The sequence below is a fragment of the Medicago sativa genome, chromosome 5 (genome assembly GCF_051527215.1).
Source record: "Medicago sativa cultivar Bolivia chromosome 5, Bolivia_mono, whole genome shotgun sequence".
NCBI classification, from domain to species: domain Eukaryota; kingdom Viridiplantae; phylum Streptophyta; class Magnoliopsida; order Fabales; family Fabaceae; genus Medicago; species Medicago sativa.
Genome location: NC_140753.1, coordinates 9,551,055 through 9,565,710, shown reverse-complemented (window position 1 = coordinate 9,565,710; position 14,656 = coordinate 9,551,055). Strand labels below are relative to the sequence as shown.

The following is a 14,656-nucleotide window of genomic DNA, read 5'->3' as shown; positions in this document are numbered from 1 at the left end:
ATATTATAACTTAATTTATTTATTAATTGTTATGTTATATGTTTTTCTAACAAATATTAATATTTATTTTTATGATATTTATTTTTTGTTGTAGGGAAAATGTTTCGTGTTGATTCAATAGGAATTTAGGAAAATGTATAGGGTTTGATCAAAATTTTCTTTTTTCTTTGTTGACAAAAATACAACAAAAGTAATGCATGAGCAAATGTGAAAGTAAAAAGTATGTTTTACCTTCTAATTGATCGTAATAGTTTGAAGATTGATCTTATTTGCTCTAATGATTGTGATAAAAAAATCTAAAATCGCTCAAAAATCACAAGATTTTAGAGAAAATTGAAGTTGAGTGCAAAAGAGGAAATGAAAGTACAAACACTTTCAAGAGATACGTGTCGAAATTAAGCGAACTCTCCGATAGTTATATACCGGATATTCTAAATAAGAGTAAAATGAGAATTTCGGAGGGCATTATAGATATGGGGGCCTAGAAAGAAATCTTCACAAATTTTTAGAGTAATCCAAAATTATTTATCATTGTGATAGATTAAAAATAATATCTCCTGCATTTTTTATATAAAAAAAACGATGTTATTTTTTACAAATATTAATGATATTTATCCAAAAACATACTTCGATACTAAATTCTAAAAAAAATAAAAAAAAATCCCAATAACCTATTTTATGGGTAAAAGATCCAAAGAGGGAGCAATACGCTATAAAACTCTGAAATAAATCATGTTTTATGAGATTTTTTAAATTTAAATCCATCTTAATGATCGAAAGAATAACTTTCTACCTAATCTCCCTCTACCCATTGACAAACCTATAATGAAAAATAAGTGTAGTAAAAATTGAAGAAAATGAAACTGTAAAACTATATATAAATACTACACAGAAACAATACAACACTGTGACTCATTTGGCACATGCTTCTTATAACTTGGGTAATTTCCAGCAAGAACTTTGATCTGAAACTGGAAGTAATTAAATCAATAACATCTCAATAATAAGTTTCTTCGTGCGAGCTATGCAAAGATATTGAATGTTTGCATCTGTCAGCATTGAGTCATAATCTCAGCCCCATCAGGTGTTATCAAAAGGGTGTGTTCAAACTGAGCTGAAAGGCTTCCATCTTCTGTTACAACTGTCCAATTGTCTTTCCACATCACTGGATTGATGCTGCCCATAGTCAGCATAGGTTCTGTAAAATTTACCAGGTAAAGAAAAAAAATTAAATAATGTTAACGTTATAACAAAATCTATAAATCTTGGAGGATTGTTTTCTCACTAAAGCAAGTTTAAAGGGTTGTTAAGCACATGACTGCATCATGAAAACCATGATTATATATAGACTTAAGAGTCTATTAGGAGCCTTAACTCTATATATGAAAAACATTCTCAACCACAGTTTCTTCAAAATGTGATGAGTTGTAAAGTTTATGTGTTAAACATCATCAACAACAACAACAAAACCTTATTCCAGCAGGGGGAATCAGCTATATGGATCAAAGCAATGTCATAATGTTCTATCATAAATCATGTCTATAGGCAAACTATTGGCCTCTAAATCTTTAGCCTATAGTTTTTTGTCTTCTTCTGCCTCTAATGCAATAACTCTAAATCCTATCTCATCTAATATTTCCGCTCATAAAATGCAACATTGTCATCTTTGCTTTTACTGAAATTAAACATACACCTAACAAATAAGGGAAAGAAAAACATCATGCACAACACTCCCTCATATAGACATCATGAACTACCGATGGGTTTTCAAAAAGTTTAAGCAGTATATACATTCAAGAAATCCCCAAATACCAAAGTACTTTACAAATTTTGAAAACATGACACCAAGGGTATATTCCTGGAACTTGCTTTAGCTTATAAATAAGAAAGTAGAGATTGAGGGAATGGAAAATTTGGTTACAAATCATTTTGCATATGACTGCAACATTGAAGAAAAATAATCGTGACATATAAAGCAGTATGTTAAAGAGCTCAATTTCAATTTGGGTCCACAATATCTGCTACTTCTCCTTTAAGGTGAAAATGATCTGACAATGAAGGATGGTGCTTTAACGATAATTTTGTTCATTGTAGTATCTACATTCCCTACTGTTCAATCATACCAAGAGTAAAATCATTATTTTCACTCACTTCCATTATTTTTACCAAGCGCTAGATCAGGGAGTCAAAATCAAAAGTATTCCATTCCATTCCACTCCACTTTCACTACCCTCTATATAGTACCATCCTCCACAATTAAAACAGTTAGCGACACTAAAACTTGTTAAAAAGGGAATTTGAAATTTCATACGATTCCCATGCACCCCTTCCCCACATCTGAGCTGTTGCAATTCTGTGATAAATTAGTAAGCTACATACACTTAGCCTATGTAAATTCAAAGGCAGTTATGCACAATTACTCCAAAATAAGTGGCTTACATACATGGCAATGCCTATCCATATGGTATGTGGGTAGTATCATTCACATACAGCAGCTTCCAAATTTAAATTTGGCAGTGTGGCCATATTTTTGGACGTGTGAACTTTTATTGGCAGATGCATGAAGATATTGAACTATCCTGTTTATTAAGCTACGCAAGGTTGAAATTCCCAAGTGGAAAGGAAAGAGAATTTCTCAAGGAAAGCGAAATGATGAAAGGCAATGAGTATTTTTACATATCTAAAATATTGAATTGTGACATTAGGAATAAGTATGAATTATACAATAGTTTTACGTATTTAAATATTTTAAATATATGCACATCTCAATTTTTTAAACAATAATATTGTAACATATCAGATATAATATTAAAACCCAATCAATGCAACAGAAAACAAGAGCAAACAAATGCAAAGTTTCCAGCTTTGCAAACAATAATCATAAGCATTAGTTCATAACAATCTATATTGTATTGGAAAAAAAAAAATTACCAATCGTGAAGGTTTGATTTAACATCATACGTCCATCTTCGTTGTTTCCTGAAAATAAAAATAACAAGAATAATTGTTACAAACATAACTCTGAATAGAGGCATTGACAGAAAAGCAATCACATCTGACGGGCAAAAGTATTTTGAGGTTTGGATAAAATATGTGAACGGAATATGAAATGTTTTCAATATAATATAATATAAGGGTGGCTAACTGATGTCCAAACAAACAGTTTTAAATTCGACAGCTAAATGAATATTTCCAGAAAGAGGTGGAATATATCATATATGTATAACAGTATAAGCTAGCAGGGACCTTTGGTTTTTCCCTTGTGGAATGTAAAATATAGGGCTTGTTTGTCAAGTTTAATGGATCATTACCAACTTTTATGTAGTGAAAGAAAAAAAATTACTTCCAAACCCTTGCCTCCTTCAACCCCTTAGTCTATGCACAATATCATTTGATAATTTCTAAAAGACTAATGCTTATAATTTTTAAAATTAAACAAAATATTAATGATTATCATTTTTAAAAATTAAAGGACACATGCTGATTTCAATATACCTCGTAAGCAGTAAAATAAATATAGATTTTCAACACGGATTTGTTGCTATTTGCAAGTATAGAATTGAAGTGAAACAAGTAATATTGACAAAAGTTCACAGTTAAAAGTTAATTACTGAAGTGCAGAATAACTGGATCAGCATGAAAAACACGTCCAACCCCATGGCCAACAAACTGTTGCACAACACCATATCCATATTTATCTGCATGATCACTTTAAAAAAAAAAAAAAAAAATCAATGATGAATCATATAGTCCAGAGGTTTTCTGAATTTATGTGGAATAAGGAAATGCAGGAATGGGAGAACAAATGATAGGAACATCTTACTGAATTGTTCGGCCAATTTTCTTGTATTCCACTCCAGGTGCACATATCGATATTGCTTTATCTAGGCATTCTTTGGTGACCTGTATCAATCAAATAAGGGAGAAAACCCCACTCATATAAACACAAAACAAATGGCGAGGACAATATCTCATTTCTAAAAAAAAAAAACACTTTTAAGAAACAAAAAAGCTGCATAAGAGACTTCCAGAATAGTATCTCAACATCCAAAAACAATTAGAATAAGTTGTAAGGAAAAATACAAATAAAATTCATTATATTTGGTAAAACGTTAGTCAACGGATTTTATGGGATATACAATTTCCAGGAATAAGTGGTACATCTCCTATTGACCAGAAAATATAAAACCATAAATGAATACCAAGGGATATTCTTCCTTATACACTCCGTGTCTCATTCAAAACTTAATACCATAGGATATTCTACTGGATAGCTTTACAGTTTACGTTGGCACAAGTACTGTAGGCCTAGTTACTTACTGCCCTGCTAAGATAATAAATATCTACAATGCCATATAATACAGTAGAGTAGCTTTCTTTCTTTTCATATACTCGTTCCAAAGGGAATATAAAAGCATTCCTTTGTTAGCACAATATCTGAAATTCAAAAACTAGGTAAGTCCTTACTCTAAGGATTTAGACCCCTTCTCTGTAATTCCTCAGGTTTTCATAATGAATTCCATTACAAAAAGTGCATTAAACAATTTTCCAGACCAAGTAATCTAAAATCCAAAATTAATATTTTTACCAATATTTTGAAAACTGGACTGACCATTGAACTAGTTCACGGTTCACTAGAACATCATGATGAGAATCAGATTAAAATGCAGAATTAAATAACAGGGCACAGACGTATGGAACATACAAAAGCACCAAATCACAGCCATCGTTGGCATGAAGATAAACTGGTACCTGAACTAGTTTTTTAGCCTCATCATCAACATCCCCGCAAAAGAAAGTTGTCGATGTGTCACCATGATAACCCTACAATTCATATCCATATGTTCAATCACCAAATCAAAGCACAAGTTTTATAAATCATAAAAGATTCAATTCCAAAACATATAAAAATGGGCAAAACAACTGATATTAATGCAGCATACTCGTTCCAAAATAAGATAGATGAATTAATATTCATACACGAATTAACATAAGACCATGTTTTAAAAGAACAAAATAGTATTGTGTTATGTATGATAAATAATTCCTAGCCTCCGTCCCCTCCAACAATATAGCACAAGAAGAGGACATAAGCGTTGTAAGCAGGGTGCATACTACTGTACTACTGAGACGAGGTAAAGTACATAACATATGAAATTCCATGACTAGTCCCCCTCCCCACCCGAACAAAAAGCAAAAATAAGCACCCTGCCATGCCAAAAAAAAATTATACAACTTACATTTAGATAAACGGTAACATCAATGTTGATTATATCACCATCCTGCAAATAAAAGAAAATGTCACAACTTTTTCACCCAAGATATATAATTTTACAATTTAAGAGTTTTCTGGAAGGACCTCAAGCGAACGTGAATCTGGTATTCCATGGCAAATGCATTCATTCACAGATGTGCATACACTCTTTGGAAAACCACCATAACCAAGAGGAGACGGGTACGCACCATTATCAATTATCATTTGGTGAACTGCTTCGTCAATTTCATCAGTCGTTATGCCTGGCTGTCAACAGAAGTTAAAACTAACATAAAAACAACTTTTTCTTTTTCAATAAGAAACATACCAATCATTTCAACAATTTAATTTTATTAACATTTCATAGATAACATAAATCTCACGCTTCAAAAAAATTACGATTTCCTTTTCCCGCACTAACCAATAATAACAACCTCATATGTTTGTTAGTTAATAAAATTACAATCCTAAGACACGTAGGGTGTATTTGGTTAGACATGTTATTGTGCTTATAGCTATTAGCTTATGTCTTATAAACTCGTATGACTAAAAAAGACCCATTTGGTAACCGTTACTTCCTCGCGAGCTTATAGGTTATTTTTACTAGCTTATAGTGGTTTCTGATAAGCTAGTTCAAGTAGCTTATAGCTTATCATTATTTATCTCAATTTTACCGCTGCAATCATAATTAAAATAAAATAAATATTAATTAAATATAGCATTTGTTTGTCATTTCATATTTATAAGCTAGTTGAGCGGCTAAATTTACCAAACACTACAAATTCAATCACCTAGCTTATCTGGTATCAGCTATAAACTAGCTTATCTGCTATCGGCTATAGACTAACTTATCAGCTATCTATCTGTTATATCATCCTTGAAGCGAGTGGCGAAAAAGATGAATAGAAACGCACCTTGACTAAGGTGCCAGCATACTGAAGAACCTGAGCAGCAAGCCTTCCAGAAGCTCTCATACATTCAATCCCCTTTTCATCATGTACTTCAGGTCCACTCGCAATCCCTGGCGGAACCATGGATTTTACATATGGAGGCTTTGTTATGTCCTTGGGAACTTTTCGACGTGGAGAAACAATTCCAGGTCTCAAGCGTTTACGATTGGTATTGTCATCGATGTTCCTTCTATTGAATAAGAGATTGGTTAAGCCAGAAAGTGATCGAGGTAACTGCATCGAAAAATGATTCATTCCTGTTACAAAGAATGAATGAAGAATAAGTTAATTGAAAAGAAGAGAAAATGGAATTAGGAAGAAGGAGAAGGTTGAAACCTTGTCTGTAACGGAATAGTTGAGGAAGTGATTGGTGGCGTGAGCAGCGAAAGAATCGATCTCCGGTGAAAGAAGACTTTAACAGTGACACGCTGCTGCTCGCGGCCATAGCCATGTTCTCTTCTCTTCTTTTTGCAGTCACTCCTTTGTAACTTATCTCTTTTATGCCATGTGTTTCCTTTCTTCCTACAAATTTTTTTGTAAAATGATTTTTGACATAATTTAAAATTAACAATAATTAATCACATTTTATTTATTAATTAAACATGATTTATTAATGAAAGAATTTTGTGCGGAATTCGTGAAAAGGTAAAGCGTTATAAGACCACATACATTAATTTCAACACTTGGTGATTGAGAAATGATGTGGAGGAAAGAGGAGATGAAAGTATTCAACATGTTGAATGCTGAAAAATTTTGGTCAAATATTCAACTCTTGTTTCTGGAAATCATGGAAAGGTGTGGAGGTAAAGTTGGAATTATTTATAAAGTTAGTTGAGTCTCGCAAAAGTGCGATTCGTTGTACCTAACGTTTTTCTTTTATAATAACTAGCGGAAAGACGGGCACTATCGTGCCCGTCTGTCCGCTCTTTCTACTGCGCTAACGCGTGTGATTATTATATTATGTTTGTTTGTATAATTTTGATTAAATTTTTAAATATTAATGAAAATTATTGATATATTGATTTATAAACAAAAGATTGTCAAGTTATATAACAATTATTTTATGAACTCAACATATTTTAGTTTGTCTGCATATAAAATAAAGAAAAAGTAATGATCTTTTATTGTTTATTCTAATAGTAATTAGTAACATCATAACATAAATGTATAAATGACATTTTATGTAAAAGAAACATTGTTATGATTGCGATAAAAGAATATCTTTAAAAACTACATTTTTCGTAAAGTCTCCATCTTCTCCTTCTATTTTCCCTTCATTAATGAGAAATTTTGTTGAATTTTGAGAAACTCCTATCGATAAAGCTACATATAATTGACCATGACTGAAAACATGTCGTGGAAGATAGATTCCGACATTGCGAATGGTCTGCCCTTTAACATTAATTTTTGCTCACATTTGTTACTAATATTTTTTTAGAGGATTTGAAGTCCAATCTTTAACATAATATTTTGCTCACGCTTTTTACTAATATTTTTTTCCAGAGGATTTAAAGTTCAATCTTTAACATTATTTTTTGCTCACGTTTGTTACTAATATTTTTTTTAGAGTATTTAAAGTTCAATCTTTAACATTATTTTTTTCTCACGTTTGTTACTAATTTTTTTTAGAGGATTTAAAGTCCAATCTTTAACATTATATTTTGCTCACGTTTGTTACTAATCTTTTTTTTTAGAGAATCTTCAACAATATTTTTTTGCTCACGTCTATTACTTATCTTTTTTTAGAGGATTTAAAGTCCAATCTTTAACAATATTTTTTGCTCACGTTTGTTACTAATATTTTTTTAGAGGATTTAAATTTCAATATTTAACATTATTTTTTGCTCACGTTTGTTACTAATATTTTTTTTAGCGGATTTAAAGTACAATCTTTTCCATTATTTTTTACTCACGTTTGTTACAATTGATCAAAGACTAAGGATGAGTAATTTATATCAATAAAATAATATGGAATATTGTTTTTTGTGGAAGGGATATGAAAATACTTGACAATATTTGTCGGTTGTATTGAGGGGAACAACACAGATGTACAACAAAAACGCAGCTAATAAAAAGTAACATGAGTTGTTGTTTTGTGCTAGTTTTTTTGTGAGTTTGATCTTTGGTTAACATAGGTAAAAGAGATTTAACGGTGACGATTAGTGACATGGATTACTAATCCACATATTATTTTATAATTGGCTATTTGTATTTAAAATTAAGGGTATTTTTGAAAAGAAAAGTCCAACCCAAAGGTGTGCTTATAGATCAAAAAAACACACTATCATAGTTTGTATAAGCAATTATAAACCAGCAAAGTCAAATAATTCTTAAAATTAATCGTAAATAATTTGAATCATAATCACTTATAAACCAGCAAAGTCAAATAATCCATAAAATTAATCAACTTTGATTAGTTGTAACATGAAATAAAAAAAAACTTACTAGTTAATTCTGAATTCTGATGCAAAGGGCGGAGAGAGGTTGAGAAAAACTAAACAATGCGGGAACGTACTATGAACTGTGAGAACCCTACTTATTAATATTTTAATATAGTGCTAACAAATCTTTTTCTAAAAGATTTTGAATCATAATATTTTGCTCACGTTTATTACTAATATTTTTATCAGAGGATTTAAAGTCCAATTTTTAACATTATTTTTTTCTCATGTTTGTTACTAATCTTTTTTTTTCTCACGTTTGTTGCTAATCTTTTATTAGAGGATTTAAAGTCTAATATTTAACATTATTTTTTGCTCATATTTGCTACTAATATTTTTTTAGAGGATTTAAAGTCCAATCTTTAACAATATTTTTTGCTCAGGTTTGTTACTAATATTTTTTTAGAAGATTTATAGTCCATTTAATATAGTGCTAACAAATCTTTTTCTAAAAGACTTTGAATCATAATATTTTGCTCACGTTTGTTACTAATATTTTCATCAGAGGATTTAAAGTCCAATTTTTAACATTATTTTTTGCTTAGTTTGTTACTAATCTTTTTTTTTTTTGCTCACGTTTGTTACTAATCTTTTATTAGAGGATTTAAAGTCTAATCTTTAACATTATTTTTTGCTCATGTTTGTTGCTCATGTTTGTTACTAATCTTTTTTTTAGAGGATTTAAAGTCTAATCTTTAACAATATTTTTTGTTCACGTTTGTTACTAATTTTTTTTTAGAGGATTTATAGTCCAATCCTCATCGGCTATTATTTTTGTTTAAAAAAATTAAAAAAACTCATAGACTTGTGAGAAATAAAGCAGGAAAAAACATAAACTTTGGATTATTTTTTTTCATAAGTGATTATTGTTCAACTTTGATTTTCTCAAATTCTGATTCATTCATTCTTCTAACAAAAAAAAGTAAAAACAAAACTTGAATTGTAATGTTGGCGGAAAGTAAATTGCTCGAAGGATAAAACAGAAAGATATTCAATTCATGAAGTGGACCTTAAAGATATTCCATTCAATGGTGCTTCAGAAGTATTAATCAAGTTCGTGAGCCTTGGAACTTTCTAATTTTTTAGAGGTGATGAGATGTGATCAGATGGTACTGTGATGAATTGTGGATCGATTTGAATTCATGAGAAGAGACATAAAGAATGCAAATATAATTTTTAAACTTTTTGTGAGGTTGATCTGTTGTTAACGGGGGTAAAAGAATGTTAACGGTGACGATTAGTGACATTGATTATCAATCCACGTGTTATTTTATAATTGGCTATTTGTATTTAAAATTAAGGGTATTTTTGAAATTCTAACCCAAAAGTGTGCTGAAATGGGTAGTTTTCTTTATATATAGTATAGATACATATACATGACACAAAATATTGGTAAACTAAAGTTGTTGTACAAGAAGATAGAGGTGGAAGAAGAGAGTAGGTTTGTCATCCCTTTCATGCACCCTTATAAAAAAAGTCGCGAGCACAAGATGTTTGAGCAAGAGAAAGTGGGAATTGAATTGAACAATTTGAGATCCATACTAATCTGACATACAAGTTGGTGTAGAATGTCCCACTTCCACCATTCAAAAACTATTGTTACGAAGGTCTTTGATGAACTTGTGTATGAAACGCCAACAATAAAATCATAGCGGTAAAGTATAAATTGGACCCATGATAAAATTGATCCATACTGGACCCATTTTTTTCAACGCTAGATAAAGCATTCCACTTAAAGTTATCATGGTCTATCTATATTATATCTAGCTCACATCAACTTTATCTTTCTTTGCACACTCTCAAATTGGGAAAAACTCAACCATACTTAAGCTCATATTCATCGGAAACATAAAACAAAACTCATGAATAACTTCGGCTCTAGAGGGGGAAGCAACTCTATAGGTTGTGATGTAGTGCCTTCCAAATCATTGGTAACTTTTTTTCTCCCTATGAACCATTGCAAGCAAATAAATAATGTAGAGGTGTTTCATTACCATCCTTTAAGAATAAGAATAATAATCCATAAAAAAGAAGTTCTTGTATCTAATTAAAAAGCTTGAGATCATTTTCAATAAATTGATATAATAATATTGTACTTTAGTTATATATCTGAAACCTTCACCATTTCAATGGAACTAGAGGAAGTTGTTGAATAGTATTGATATAAAAATGGAAGTTTCACTAATTTGGAATAAGAAGCAAATGAAAAAGTACTAAGAATAAAAAGGATGAGGAATTGGAGGAGTGGTGTGGGTTGAATTGAGGAAGTATAGAGATTGCAAGGTTGGATATGGTTACTGCCTACTGGTGTGTGTGAGAGAGAAAGAGAAAAAGCAAAGAAGAAGATAGAGTTGGTGATGGCTTAGAGTTGGTGCAGATTGAGTATGATAAGATTTGGTGGATAGTCTAATCTAAACATTAAAAAAAAATGATCCATTATAGACCAATTCTTCAATTGGTCCAAGCTAAATGGCGCCAATCATAGCATACTAAAACACATGTCCCCTAAAACAAAAGAAAGAAGGAAAATGAGATAATACGAGTTGGAACGAGAAATCGCGAACAATGAGTGGATTTTATAGGCAAAATACAAACATAGACTCTAACGATGATCAAAGGAAGTCTAAACACATAGTTAACCGTAAAATACAGTGAAAAAACACATGGAAAAAAATGGTGTTAATTTTCTACTCTTTGTTCTTTAATTGATTGCTTTGAATCTTCATTAACATAGGCCCGAATCTACATTATGTGCATTGAAGGCATTGCTCACACTATTCTACATATTTGTTGACTAATGATAAGACATTATATTCTTTTGCCCCCACCACATATATTGAGTTACCCCCACTATTTTAGTTAGAAGCTAAAAACTTACTATCACATTAACAATAACAGTTGGCCTTGTCTCATGAGTCAAAGAAGTTATAAAAGGCTTTAACAATGTGTTATTTTTTTCCTCCCCTTTTAAAAGAGAAATAGGAGCAGTCCCTTAAAAAAAGAGAGAAATAGGAATAGCGTTGGTTATAAATTTATAATGAGAAATAAGGTGTTTAGGAGTTAGGGTGGTGCAAAAGAGAAAGAAGAAAAATCAATTTCTCCACACATCACCACACCTACACTACGATTGTTTCTTTTGAGTTTATGTGGTTCAATAATCAAATTTAGAATTATATGATAGATATACCTTCTAGTGAACAATATTCTAGTTAAGATAAACTGAATTAGTGATCTTGTGACTATGGAAGATTTGCTCTTAAAGTTAACATTGCTTTTTATTGTGACAACTACAACAATCGAAAGAAACATGTATTTACATTTTGCATAATGATAATGATGATTATTATTTTATCATTTGAATATTTTTTTATAGAAATATTTATATGATTTTACCCCCGCAAGTCAAATGTTTTGGATTTGTTGCATTAATATAATTTACTTTTTATTGTCCTCGTTATCTGTTCAACTTTTCTTCTTAAATACACGACATTAAGCATAATTGATTGGGATAACCTAAAAAATGGGTTGCAGAAAGGATAATAAAATCAAGGCTTAAATGCAGTTTGGAAACCTCAACTTCTATAAATGTGCAATTTTGACACTCCCTAACTTATTTTGTGCAATTTTGAACCATATATTTTTTAAAAGGTTAATAGGTCAATAAAATTTTGTAAAACATGTAAATCCCCCCCTCTCCACTTTTGTAGAACTATCACATTCATTTCGTAGAGGGTAATACACATGTATCATATAATGTAGTATATATAATTACAAATATATGAGCTAGCCTGATAGGCCTAGTAGGCTTTTCTATAAGTTTTAGTCTGACCTATTAAAAAGTTTGAGTCTAACCTATTTAATAAACGAGCTAAGCCGAACCAGGATTTAAGTAGACCGTATCATAGGCCCCTAACAAATGTTTGGCCTATTCCCACCCCTAGATGCTAGTGACACCCGCTATCCATTATGCACTCGCTCTTGAACACACACCTCATATAATATGCCACATAACCCTTTTTAAAATTACGATTTCATGCAGTCATTTTTTTACTCGCTTACTAGTAAACCGGTACTACATGTTGCTTTTATTTTTCTTTCAAAAAAGTGTTATCGTTTTTTTTCCGGATTATTCAAGTAGTATAATGTTTTGTTATCCACCAAAACTACCTCCATGAAACCCAACCCTCCAGCATCAATCTCCGCCATCTTTCATATACTTTTTTAAACATCATACTCTTACTTAATCACTGATAGATAATGAGAATCACTTTCCCTCTTTCCCCGTCATTTTGCATTTGTACTCTCCTATCTACATGGTGAGAAAACTTATACTCAATCTACCATCCAGGTGGTATTTTTTAGGCTAAATTACACAAGTGGTTCTTTAAGTTATTTAAATGCAATAAGTTGGTCCTTCAAGTTTTTTATTTGTACCACTTAAATTTTTTAAGTTATTTAAGTTTTACGAGTTGATCTTTTAAGTTTTTCTCATACCACTTAGGTCATTTAAGTTAATTAACTATAACAATTTTGAAAATTTCAGATCTTAAAATTAAGTTATTCGGCGTTTAAAAGTTACAATTAAATAACTTAAAAGATCTAAGTGGTATATAGAAAAATTTAAAGGACTACATTGTTATGATTAAATAACTTTAAAACGGTCCCGTGAGCTTAGCTCAATTGGTAGGGACAAATGCATTTTATATGTAGGGGCCGGGGTTCGAACCCCGGACACCCCACTTCTTCACATTTAAAATGTATGAGCTCCAGCCACTAGGCTACTTGACAAAAAAAAAACTTTAAAACGTAAGTAGTACGACAAAAACTTAAAAAACCAATTTGTTATAATTAAATAACTTAAAAGACATATGGTATAGTTTAACCAATTTTTTTACTTCTTCATGTGTGTTATTTCACTTTCGATGATTGACAATTTTCTTGTAACTTTGTTTGCAATTATGGAGCGTCTTTGCACATCTTATGCTAGTTTGTTCGTCATGCTTATTAAAAAAAATCATTCAAGTGAAAGTTTTTACTGACTATACATCTTGTGCTAGTTTACTCGTCATTAATAAATTTTGTATGTTTTTTTCTTAATATCATGTAACTTTACTAACTACCTGCATGAATAATCAATTTAGTTGCATTATTTTAAACTTAATTTTTTTTTCATAATACTTACTATTTGAGTTTATCTGCAATAGCTTAAAAATCTGTTAACCATGATAATGTAGTCGATCCCTCACTTAAAAAAATGTAGTAGATCCCAATTCCACTTCATGAATGACACAAGGCATCATGTGATCGATACGATAAAGGTCTGTAAGATGAAAAAGTTTCAATTTTCAAAAACATTTGCTGCAATGTAAAAAGAGTACTCCATATAGACCCACAGCTGATTTGTGATCATTTGTGCATGCAATCATAATTTTTCACATGACTTTTGAAACAATTAAAAGAAGGAAAAGGTGCAAAAAGTCCTTTACTTTAGAAAGTGTGAGGGGGGTCCTAAAGAAAAAATAACAATCCTGACTCTCATATCCATCCAACCCATAAAAATGGAAATACAGTATATGCTTTTAGAAAATAAGGAGGTCCATTTGAGCACTAAAAAACCAAACATGTCTTGGACATTTATTGAAACCTACCCCTTAAGTCTTCATACAGCCTAACTCTTATCTCGTTTAGGACAATGTAGAGATTCTTCAATTTTCTTTTGCTCACTTTTAATCTTCATCATCTTTTTCCTTTTCTCTTTTGGCAATTCAATTAGTACTCTTTCCATTGTCTAGCAATGCAAAGAATGACAGAACTTAAAGTTGATAAGGTTTTTATGGAAATGCAGCCGTGGGGAAGTTTTTTTAAGAAGTAATTCAAGTGGTTAAGCAAGAACATTCGAAAGATTTTGAAAAAGAGATTCAAAGTTTAAAATCTTTACTACTAAGATAATATAATAAGTAAAACAATTAATATTTGTCTATAAATAAAAAAGTAACAATTGGACGGGGGAC

General features: G+C 30.9%; 1 protein-coding gene across 1 annotated transcript; it reads right to left on the bottom strand.

The window, feature by feature from the left end:
- Positions 1 to 848: 848 nt before the first annotated feature.
- MAP1D (methionine aminopeptidase 1D) lies at positions 849 to 6,676 on the bottom strand. The gene is made up of 9 exons (XM_085713227.1): positions 6,541 to 6,676; positions 6,169 to 6,461; positions 5,360 to 5,521; positions 5,241 to 5,282; positions 4,753 to 4,824; positions 3,824 to 3,903; positions 3,612 to 3,709; positions 2,932 to 2,979; positions 849 to 1,198 (listed from the first exon to the last, which is right to left on the bottom strand). The coding sequence occupies exons 1-9, from the start codon at positions 6,653 to 6,655 to the stop codon at positions 1,053 to 1,055; spliced, it is 1,056 nt and encodes a 351-aa protein (XP_085569353.1). The 5' UTR covers positions 6,656 to 6,676; the 3' UTR covers positions 849 to 1,052.
- Positions 6,677 to 14,656: the final 7,980 nt, after the last annotated feature.

Coding starts and splice junctions, on each gene's coding strand:
- MAP1D (XM_085713227.1), bottom strand. CDS start 6,655: ATGGCTATGGCCGCGAGCAGCAGCGTGTCACTGTTAAAGTCTTCTTTC. Junction 3,904..4,752: donor AGGCTAAAAAACTAGTTCAG/GTACCAGTTTAT, acceptor TGATTGATACAG/GTCACCAAAGAATGCCTAGA. Junction 1,199..2,931: donor AAATCAAACCTTCACGATTG/GTAATTTTTTTT, acceptor TAAATTTTACAG/AACCTATGCTGACTATGGGC.